This window comes from Lampetra fluviatilis, chromosome 47 (genome assembly GCF_964198595.1).
Source record: "Lampetra fluviatilis chromosome 47, kcLamFluv1.1, whole genome shotgun sequence".
Taxonomy (NCBI): Eukaryota; Metazoa; Chordata; class Hyperoartia; order Petromyzontiformes; family Petromyzontidae; genus Lampetra; species Lampetra fluviatilis.
Window position 1 is genome coordinate 3,154,881 of NC_136321.1, and position 12,285 is coordinate 3,167,165.

At 59.5% G+C, this 12,285-nt stretch overlaps 1 protein-coding gene across 1 annotated transcript; it reads right to left on the minus strand.

Annotated features, from left to right (window-relative positions):
• Positions 1-69: 69 nt before the first annotated feature.
• On the minus strand, positions 70-12,238 carry GPATCH3 (G-patch domain containing 3). Its single transcript, XM_078877240.1, is given in 10 exon segments — positions 70-277; positions 781-908; positions 1,004-1,125; positions 1,666-1,725; positions 2,590-2,764; positions 8,520-9,133; positions 11,695-11,751; positions 11,754-11,808; positions 11,810-11,932; positions 11,934-12,238. Coding segments are annotated over 10 exon segments (1,845 nt in total). The 5' UTR covers positions 12,237-12,238.
• Positions 12,239-12,285: the final 47 nt, after the last annotated feature.

Genomic DNA, 12,285 nt, shown 5'->3' on the forward strand with positions numbered 1-12,285 from the left:
CTTCGTTTCCCCGTGTCTGTCTCCTACGTTGCACCGTGTCTGTCTCCTACGTTGCACCGTGTCTGTCTCCTACGTCGCACCCCGTCTCCCTGCGTCTCCTCCGTCGCGGAGCTTGAGCCGCCCATGTCCCCGTCTCCGCAGCAGCGAGCTGGGCTGGTCGCGGGCGAGCGGAGCGTCATACACGGTGGAGATGACGACGGCATCCGTGTCATCTTCCCCGTTTCGGCGTCGCCGCTTCGGCGCCAGGGAGAAGTTTTGCAGCTTCTCGCCTCGATAGCTGCGCCACCGTCCACAGCAGACACAAGAGTAATTGCTTCTTACAACAGTGTGGGCCTATGAGTTCGGTGTATAAACTATTAACTTTTTTATTTTACCAGGTAAGGCCCACTGAGCTCCATAGTTAGTTTTCATAAGCGACCTTGCCACAAACAATAGCTCAACGAAAGTGGCTTGTCACGTGGAAATGTATTGCACTAATGTATCGCAAAATCTATTCCAATAAAACGCGTGTTGCTAAACGGAGTGAAAAACCGGAGGACCCGGAGAAAAATCCACGCGGCTACAGATAAAGAGACACGCAAACTCCAAATATACAGGCGTCAGGATCGAACCCACGACCTCCTGCATACCGGAGCAAGGCAGTTAACATCTCGCCACGGTGGCGCCCTTACATCACAGTGTGGACCTATTCGGTATAAATGCCAGACTCATGTCTGTGGCTCTTGCACACACACAGCCGCGAGTGTGATGGGTGTCATCTCTCCGTGGTCCGTGCGTTACCCGAGTCCGTGTCGGCACTTGGGGTGCTGCCCGTCTCCCTCCAGCGCTCGAGCCATCCCGCTGCGCGAGCCGCCCAGCCCAAGGCCGTCCCGCCAACCCTGCCTCTCCAACAGTCGGCGCCCAAAACCCTGAGCGGAGGGGGGGGGGTGGCCGGTATTGAGTCTGTCGGAGTTGAGGCCGCGCGTCGGATGTTGGGGCTGCGTCACCGCATGATGCGCCTCACCCGCGTGTGCCGCTCAAAGCTGCCGATTCGCGCCTCCAGCTCCGCCGAATCGTCGAGTCCGCGACGGCGCCGGCCCTCCTCCCGCAGCGTCACGAAGTCGCGCGCATCCATGTCGCCTCCGTCTGCGCCGGGGAGAGGAGAGAGACGGGAGAGGAGAGTGGCATGAACACAGCGGGGAGGCAGGGTCTGTGTGATTGTGGGCGGGGGGGGGGGGTCTGTGTGAGTGGGGGAGGTCTATGATTGTGGGGGGGTCTGTGTGATTGTGGAGAGGGTTTGTATGATTGTGGGGGGGTTTGTATGATTGTGGGGCAGGTCTGTGTGATTGTGGGGGGGTCTGTGTGATTGTGGAGAGGGTTTGTATGATTGTGGGGGGGTTTGTATGATTGTGGGGGGGGGTCTGTGTGATTGTGGAGAGGGTTTGTATGATTCTGGGGGGGTCTGTGTGAGTGGGGGAGGTTTGTGATTGTGGAGCGGGTCCGTGTGATTGTGGGGAGAGGGCCTGCGTCATTGTGGAGAGGGTTTGTATGATTGTGGGGGGTCTGATTGTGGGTAGGTCTGTGTTATTGTAGAGGGGTCTGTTATTGTGCGGGGCGGGGGGGGTGTTCCACCCCTGGAAGGGGGGTGGGGGGCCTAAGTGTCTCCGGTGGGAGGGGTTCGCTCACCTTTGTCGTAGTACGCACTCATGTCCACGTCCCAGTCGTCCGACGTCTGGGCATCAAAATCTGGGGAAGAAACAAAGCAGGATGAGCGTTATGGGGATGCTATTAGCATGAATGTCGTCAATATCGTAGTGGGTGTCTTCATCAACAGCACCGTCGCCGTAACGCGGGCAACGCAATTGGCACTATCAGCAGGTCTGGTTTATCGTGGTCACGCCACCACGGGTTTACAAGTAACCGCAATGTCACAAAATAAACACTTTTTAAATGGATTTCTCGTTCTTGTTTTATTTTGTTTCCCCAATTGTGTACCCTTTGTGAATGTGTGCGAATATCAGTGTGTGTCAGTGAATAAAGAGGGCGCGGTAGTGTAGCTGTCAGCGTGCGACAAACCTGGTAGACTGATTTCAATTCCCGCTCACAGCCAACATCAGTGACAATTATCTAAACTGGTCCAGGGCCTTCCCTAGGTCGACTCAGCCTCAAATGAGTACCTGGTGTGTAAACATCGCCACTGGGAAGACAAAGGCGGCCGGGCGTTGTGCTGACTACCAACCCCCTCGTGTGCCGTGTTGTCCTTCATAGGTGCTCGCTAACAGCACTTGTCCCAACTTGATACAGCTATCGTGCTGTGACGGTTCCACCTGAAGACGGAAGCTTGTGTTGCCTCCGAAACGTCGTGATATTTATTTTATTTTTATTTAACTTTTTTTAATTTTAATTTTTTTACCTACGTGACTTTACCGAAAAAAAAAACCTAAGAATAAGTCTATTAAGGCTATACGGGGGATCTTTGTTACGTGCCGGCCACCCCCCATCATAGGTGCGCCGTGTTGACCTTTGCAGGCACTGCTCACGAACAGCGCTTGCCCCCCCCCCACAGCCTGCGGAGGCTACACGGGGGATCTTTGCGTGCGGGTGCCTCACCGCCCTCCGCCTCCTTCCAGAGCTGCGCGTCGGTGTAGAAGACAAGGCCACTGCCTCCCTTCTCCCACTTGAGCTCGATCTCCTCCTCGTAGAGGCGCTCGTCGCAGCGGCCCTGCCGCGTCACGTCCTCGTGCAGCGCCTCGTGCCGCTCCCACTCCTCGCACGAGTCGTCGTCCTGCAGCCACCCCCACAAGACAAAGATCACCCACCACCCCCACAAGACAAAGATCACCCACCACCCCCACAAGACAAAGATCACCCACCACCCCCACAAGACAAAGATCACCCACCACCCCCACAAGACAAAGATCACCCACCACCCCCACAAGACAAAGATCACCCACCACCCCCACAAGACAAAGATCACCCACCACCCCCACAAGACAAAGATCACCCACCACCCCCACAAGACAAAGATCACCCACCACCCCCACAAGACAAAGATCACCCACCACCCCCACAAGACAAAGATCACCCACCACCCCCACAAGACAAAGATCACCCACCACCCCCACAAGACAAAGATCACCCACCACCCCCACAAGACAAAGATCACCCACCACCCCCACAAGACAAAGATCACCCACCACCCCCACAAGACAAAGATCACCCACCACCCCCACAAGACAAAGATCACCCACCACCCCCACAAGACAAAGATCACCCACCACCCCCACAAGACAAAGATCACCCACCACCCCCACAAGACAAAGATCACCCACCACCCCCACAAGACAAAGATCACCCACCACCCCCACAAGACAAAGATCACCCACCACCCCCACAAGACAAAGATCACCCACCACCCCCACAAGACAAAGATCACCCACCACCCCCACAAGACAAAGATCACCCACCACCCCCACAAGACAAAGATCACCCACCACCCCCACAAGACAAAGATCACCCACCACCCCCACAAGACAAAGATCACCCACCACCCCCACAAGACAAAGATCACCCACCACCCCCACAAGACAAAGATCACCCACCACCCCCACAAGACAAAGATCACCCACCACCCCCACAAGACAAAGATCACCCACCACCCCCACAAGACAAAGATCACCCACCACCCCCACAAGACAAAGATCACCCACCACCCCCACAAGACAAAGATCACCCACCACCCCCACAAGACAAAGATCACCCACCACCCCCACAAGACAAAGATCACCCACCACCCCCACAAGACAAAGATCACCCACCACCCCCACAAGACAAAGATCACCCACCACCCCCACAAGACAAAGATCACCCACCACCCCCACAAGACAAAGATCACCCACCACCCCCACAAGACAAAGATCACCCACCACCCCCACAAGACAAAGATCACCCACCACCCCCACAAGACAAAGATCACCCACCACCCCCACAAGACAAAGATCACCCACCACCCCCACAAGACAAAGATCACCCACCACCCCCACAAGACAAAGATCACCCACCACCCCCACAAGACAAAGATCACCCACCACCCCCACAAGACAAAGATCACCCACCACCCCCACAAGACAAAGATCACCCACCACCCCCACAAGACAAAGATCACCCACCACCCCCACAAGACAAAGATCACCCACCACCCCCACAAGACAAAGATCACCCACCACCCCCACAAGACAAAGATCACCCACCACCCCCACAAGACAAAGATCACCCACCACCCCCACAAGACAAAGATCACCCACCACCCCCACAAGACAAAGATCACCCACCACCCCCACAAGACAAAGATCACCCACCACCCCCACAAGACAAAGATCACCCACCACCCCCACAAGACAAAGATCACCCACCACCCCCACAAGACAAAGATCACCCACCACCCCCACAAGACAAAGATCACCCACCACCCCCACAAGACAAAGATCACCCACCACCCCCACAAGACAAAGATCACCCACCACCCCCACAAGACAAAGATCACCCACCACCCCCACAAGACAAAGATCACCCACCACCCCCACAAGACAAAGATCACCCACCACCCCCACAAGACAAAGATCACCCACCACCCCCACAAGACAAAGATCACCCACCACCCCCACAAGACAAAGATCACCCACCACCCCCACAAGACAAAGATCACCCACCACCCCCACAAGACAAAGATCACCCACCACCCCCACAAGACAAAGATCACCCACCACCCCCACAAGACAAAGATCACCCACCACCCCCACAAGACAAAGATCACCCACCACCCCCACAAGACAAAGATCACCCACCACCCCCACAAGACAAAGATCACCCACCACCCCCACAAGACAAAGATCACCCACCACCCCCACAAGACAAAGATCACCCACCACCCCCACAAGACAAAGATCACCCACCACCCCCACAAGACAAAGATCACCCACCACCCCCACAAGACAAAGATCACCCACCACCCCCACAAGACAAAGATCACCCACCACCCCCACAAGACAAAGATCACCCACCACCCCCACAAGACAAAGATCACCCACCACCCCCACAAGACAAAGATCACCCACCACCCCCACAAGACAAAGATCACCCACCACCCCCACAAGACAAAGATCACCCACCACCCCCACAAGACAAAGATCACCCACCACCCCCACAAGACAAAGATCACCCACCACCCCCACAAGACAAAGATCACCCACCACCCCCACAAGACAAAGATCACCCACCACCCCCACAAGACAAAGATCACCCACCACCCCCACAAGACAAAGATCACCCACCACCCCCACAAGACAAAGATCACCCACCACCCCCACAAGACAAAGATCACCCACCACCCCCACAAGACAAAGATCACCCACCACCCCCACAAGACAAAGATCACCCACCACCCCCACAAGACAAAGATCACCCACCACCCCCACAAGACAAAGATCACCCACCACCCCCACAAGACAAAGATCACCCACCACCCCCACAAGACAAAGATCACCCACCACCCCCACAAGACAAAGATCACCCACCACCCCCACAAGACAAAGATCACCCACCACCCCCACAAGACAAAGATCACCCACCACCCCCACAAGACAAAGATCACCCACCACCCCCACAAGACAAAGATCACCCACCACCCCCACAAGACAAAGATCACCCACCACCCCCACAAGACAAAGATCACCCACCACCCCCACAAGACAAAGATCACCCACCACCCCCACAAGACAAAGATCACCCACCACCCCCACAAGACAAAGATCACCCACCACCCCCACAAGACAAAGATCACCCACCACCCCCACAAGACAAAGATCACCCACCACCCCCACAAGACAAAGATCACCCACCACCCCCACAAGACAAAGATCACCCACCACCCCCACAAGACAAAGATCACCCACCACCCCCACAAGACAAAGATCACCCACCACCCCCACAAGACAAAGATCACCCACCACCCCCACAAGACAAAGATCACCCACCACCCCCACAAGACAAAGATCACCCACCACCCCCACAAGACAAAGATCACCCACCACCCCCACAAGACAAAGATCACCCACCACCCCCACAAGACAAAGATCACCCACCACCCCCACAAGACAAAGATCACCCACCACCCCCACAAGACAAAGATCACCCACCACCCCCACAAGACAAAGATCACCCACCACCCCCACAAGACAAAGATCACCCACCACCCCCACAAGACAAAGATCACCCACCACCCCCACAAGACAAAGATCACCCACCACCCCCACAAGACAAAGATCACCCACCACCCCCACAAGACAAAGATCACCCACCACCCCCACAAGACAAAGATCACCCACCACCCCCACAAGACAAAGATCACCCACCACCCCCACAAGACAAAGATCACCCACCACCCCCACAAGACAAAGATCACCCACCACCCCCACAAGACAAAGATCACCCACCACCCCCACAAGACAAAGATCACCCACCACCCCCACAAGACAAAGATCACCCACCACCCCCACAAGACAAAGATCACCCACCACCCCCACAAGACAAAGATCACCCACCACCCCCACAAGACAAAGATCACCCACCACCCCCACAAGACAAAGATCACCCACCACCCCCACAAGACAAAGATCACCCACCCTCTCACCCTCTCACACCCCCTCACCCCCTCACCCCCCCTCTCACCCTCTCACACCCCCTCACCCCCCCTCTCACCCTCTCACACCCCCTCACCCCCTCACCCCCCCTCTCACCCTCTCACACCCCCTCACCCCCCTCTCACACCCCCTCACCCCCTCACCCCCCCTCTCACACCCCCTCACCCCCTCACCCCCCCTCTCACCCTCTCACACCCCCTCACCCCCTCACCCCCCCTCTCACCCTCTCACACCCCCTCACCCCCTCACCCCCCCTCTCACACCCCCTCACCCCCCCTCTCACCCTCTCACACCCCCTCACCCCCCTCACCCCCCCTCTCACCCTCTCACACCCCCTCACCCCCCCTCTCACCCTCTCACACCCCCTCACCCCCCCTCTCACCCTCTCACACCCCCTCACCCCCTCACCCCCCCTCTCACCCTCTCACACCCCCTCACCCCCTCACCCCCCCTCTCACCCTCTCACACCCCCTCACCCTCTCACACCCTCTCACCCCCTCGCCCCCCCTCTCACCCTCTCACACCCCCTCACCCCCTCACCCCCCCTCTCACCCTCTCACACCCCCTCACCCTCACCTCCCCTCACCCTCTCACACCCCCTCCCCTCACCCTCACACCCCCTCCCCTCTCACCCTCACACCCCCTCACCCTCTCACACCCCTCACCCCCTCACCCTCTCACACCCTCTCACCCCCTCACCCCCCCTCTCACCCTCTCACACCCCCTCACCCTCACCTCCCCTCACCCTCACACCCCCTCCCCTCTCACCCTCACACCCCCTCACCCTCTCACACCCCTCACCCCCTCACCCCCTCAAACCCCCTCACCCTCTCACACCCCCTCACCCTCTCTCACCCCCTCACCCTCTCTCACCCTCTCACACCCTCTCAACCCCTCACCCTCTCACACCCCCTCACCCTCACCTCCCCTCACCCTCTCACACCCCCTCACCCTCTCACACCCCCTCCTCTCACCCTCTCACACCCCTCACCCCCTCACACCCCCTCACCCTCTCACACCCCCCCTCACCCTCTCACACCCCCTCACCCTCACCTCCCCTCACCCTCTCACACCTCCTCACCCTCTCACACCTCCTCACCCTCTCACACCTCCTCACCCTCTCACACCCCTCCCTCACCCCCTCACCCTCTCACACAGCAGTGAGCACGCACACCGCCGCTCCCCAAATCGAGATACACAGACACGCATCCATACGTGTATGTACCCACACCATGTGGAGGACTCATCCGCACTGTTCAACAACCACACTGCAGGTCACAACACGCCCGCCACCCATACTACCCCGTACTGCCCATCCATACCATCCCACTCACCCACACACCTGGGGTCAATTAAAATTACAATCACATTAATCACTACATTGTGGTTGCATTCGATCACGAAGTGCACATTTGCAATTGTGAGAGACGCCGGGTCTGCGTGTTAATAACCCCACAAAGCTTTACACGCACACGTCACGCACACGTCAGGCACACGTCAGGCACACGTCACGCACACGTCAGGCACACGTCACGCACACGTCACGCACACGTCACGCACCACGTCACGCACACGTCAGGCACACGTCACGCACAACGTCACGCACACGTCACGCACACGTCAGGCACACGTCAGGCACACGTCACGCACACGTCACGCACACGTCAGGCACACGTCAGGGACACGTCAGGCACACGTCACACACACGTCAGGCACACGTCACACACACGTCACACACACGTCAGGCACACGTCACACGTCACACACACCTCACACACACACGTCACGCACACGTCACGCACACGTCACGCACACGTCACGCACACGCAGAACCCTCCTCACATCGTCCGAGTGCGACTCCTCCTCATCTTCTTCAGGCTCCTCATCTTCACTCGGCAGCTCCGTCTTTCTCCTCCGCAGGCTCCGTCCTCCCCTCCTCTCCTTCCCTGTACGGCCACCGGCTTCGCTCCCACGCCGCTCTCCCTGCTGCTGCTCTCCCTGCTGCGACTCTCCCTGCTGCGACTCTCCCTGTTGCTGCTCTCCCGTCCGCTCTCCCGTCGGCTCTCCCGTCCGCTCTCCCTGGAGCCGCGACGACGGGGATGGCGGCGGTAGCGTCGCACCGCCTGGCGCGATCTCGGCCCCGGTTCCCGCGAGCACGCTGTCGGCCACACGCACCGTCCTGCCGAGCGCGTAACTGTACGGCACGTTGCCGTAGCGACGGGACGAGCCCGTCTTGGGGAAGGAGAGGCCCAGGCGGGTGATGATGCGGGGCGGCAAGCGGCACGAGCGGATCAGCTGCAGGAAGGTGCCCAAGGGCGTGCCAACGTTGCCCTGGGGCATGAGGGATGGGGGGTTGAGCTCGGGCAGGAGGAGGAGGTCGCTGCCAGTCACCTCGGCGGGCGCGGCACCCTGGCACCGGCGGTGAGCGGCGTAGGGGAAGAGCGACGATTTCGAGGCTGTGATATCGAGGAGGACGGACGCACGTGGAGAGAAGCAGAGAGAAGCAGAGAAGACTGTACAGGGAAATGCATCGTGCGTGCCATAGCCAGACTCTGCATCAATGACGTTATTCTACAAGATCTCACTCCCCATCACTTTACCCTGTGCTTAAACACCTCACCTTCCCTCACCTCTTTATTGCCTCAACTCTCACTTTCAACCTCTCTTCTGCTCCCTCTTCCCACAGCCTCACCCCTTTACTTTCTCACCTCACCCCCTCACCATCTCCTTGTCAACTCAACCTCTCACTCCCTATTTATATTCTTAGGTTTTTTCGGTAAAGTCATGTAGGTAAAAAATCAAAATTAATAAAAGTAAAATTAAAATAAAATTAAAATCACGACATTTCGGAGGCAACACAAGCTTCCGTCTTCAGGTGGAACCGTCACAGCACGCTTGCTGTATCAAGTAAATGAGAGATTCCAAGAGATACTACCCCGTATATATACTGGTTGAGGGGGGGGGGATGGGCCAGGACCGGCCCACTTTTATTATTATGGTAAGGTGCGGCTTGAGACCACGGCTAGTCTACATAACAAAGGACTGACCTCCGTCACCCACACGATCTCACCCTCACCCCTTCACTATCTCACATCAGCTTTTTTCACCTTCTCTTTGTACTTTTGTCCACCATATGTAGTCAACCGTGCTAATCACTCTCCCCCACCGTCACGTCCACTCATCTCTCACTACCTCCCTTCCACCCCGACCCTCTCAGATAATCAGTCTCACTCCTCTCCTTCACTACGCGGTCTCACCTCACACGTTCCACTTCTCACAATCTCACAATCCCTCACTCTGTCACTTCACCTAATCACACCCTTATCCTCTCACTTCCTCACCTGGCACATCCCCCTGCTCTGACCCACCCCTACCGGACATCTGTGAAAGAGCTTTATACCTCATCGAATTCCTCCAGCATAAATCATGATTCTGAACTCCCTCACACCCCGTTCATCCTCTCAAACCACCTCACCCCCCCTCACACCACCTCACCATCTCACCCCCTCACACCCCCTCACACCCCCTCACCCTCTCACACCCCTCACCCTCTCTCACCCTCTCACGCCCCCTCATCCTCTCACACCCCCTCACCCTCTCACACCCCCTCACCCTCTCACACCCCCTCACCCTCTCACCCCTCTCTCACCCTCTCACGCCCCCTAACCCTCTCACACCCCTCTCACACCCCTCACCCTCTCACACCCCTTCACCCTCTCACACCCCCCCTCACCCCTCTCTCACCCCCTCACACCCCCTCACACCCCCTCACACCCCCTCACCCTCTCACCCCCCTCACACCCCCTCACACCCCCTCACACCCCCTCACCCTCCCTCACCCTCTCGCCGCCTCACCCTCTCACACCCCATCACCCTCTCACACCCCCTCACCCTCTCACCCCCTCACCCTCTCACACCCCCCCTCACCCTCTCACCCTCTCACACCCCCCCTCACCCTCTCACCCTCTCACACCCCCCCTCACCCCTCTCTCACCCCCTCACCCCCTCACACCCCCTCACCCTCTCACCCCCCCTCTCACCCCCCCTCTCACCCTCTCTCACCCCCCTCACACCCCCTCACACCCCCTCACCCTCCCTCACCCTCTCACCGCCTCACCCTCTCACACCCCCTCACCCTCTCACACCCCTCTCACCCCCCCTCACACCCCATCACACCCCATCACCCTCTCACCGCCTCACCCTCTCTCACCCTCTCACCCCCCTCACACCCCCTCACCCTCTCACACCCCTCTCACCCCCACCTCACACCCCCTCACCCTCTCACCGCCTCACCCTCTCACACCCTCTCTCACACCCCCTCACCCCCCCTCACACACTCTCTCACCCCCCTCACACCCCCTCACACCCCCTCACCCTCCCTCACCCTCTCACCGCCTCACCCTCTCACACCCCATCACCCTCTCACACCCCCTCACCCTCTCACCCCCTCACCCTCTCACCCCCTCACCCTCTCACACCCCCTCACCCTCTCACCCCCTCACCCTCTCACAACCCCCCCTCACCCTCTCACACCCCCCCCTCACCCCTCTCACCCTCTCACACCCCCCTCACCCCTCTCTCACCCCCCTCACACCCCCCTCACCCTCTCACCCCCCCCCCCCTCTCACCCTCTCTCACCCCCTCACACCCCCTCACCCCCCCCTCTCACCCTCTCTCACCCCCCTCACACCCCCTCACCCTCCCTCACCCTCTCACCGCCTCACCCTCTCACACCCCCTCACCCTCTCACACCCCTCACACCCCCCCTCACACCCCCCTCACACCCCCCCTCACACCCTCACCCTCTCACCGCCTCACCCTCTCTCACCCCCTCACACCCCCTCACCCTCCCCTCACACCCCCTCACCCTCTCACCGCCTCACCCTCTCTCACTCTCACCCTCTCTCACCCCCTCTCACCCCCTCTCACCCCCTCTCACCCCCTCTCACCCCCTCTCACCCCCTCTCACCCCCTCTCACCCCCTCTCACCCCCTCTCACCCCCTCACACCCGCTCACCTCCGCACTCGGCCTCTGGGGCCCCGCGCACTCTGCGCACAAGGCAGCGCGAGGGGACGGGTCCCCGGCCGCGTCCACCCAGTGGCGGCCCGAGTAGGAGGCCAGGAGCTCACCCGAGCCTCCCCGCGCGCACGCGAACCACGCAGCAGCAGCAGCCCGAGCGGCGGCGTGTCCCGGGAGTCGTGGCCAGGGTCCCAGTCCCGGGTCTCCCTCCCTCAGCCGGGGGCCCCGGTCCCTCTTACCGAGCCCCGAGTCCCGGCTCCCTCATCCCCAGTCCTGGCCGAGCTCCCGGGGCCCTGTACCCCCGGACCCTGTGTCCCCTCGGCGTCTCCGCTCGCCTCCGTCCTCCCCGCACGGCCTCCGCTCGCGCGCTCGGGCCGGTGTCGGTAGTGGAAGCAGTGGAAGGCGCCGCTCTCCACGAGCTGGGAGAAGTAGTTCCTGAGGTCCGCGGCGCGAAACGCGCCGGGGATGTTGGCGATGACGACCAAAGCGGAGCCGTCGCCAACCGTGGAGGCCGCCATTGTGGCTGTGGGTGACGTCATCGCGATCAGTGGTGGGGGGGGACGGCCGGGCGTGACGTCATCGCGATCA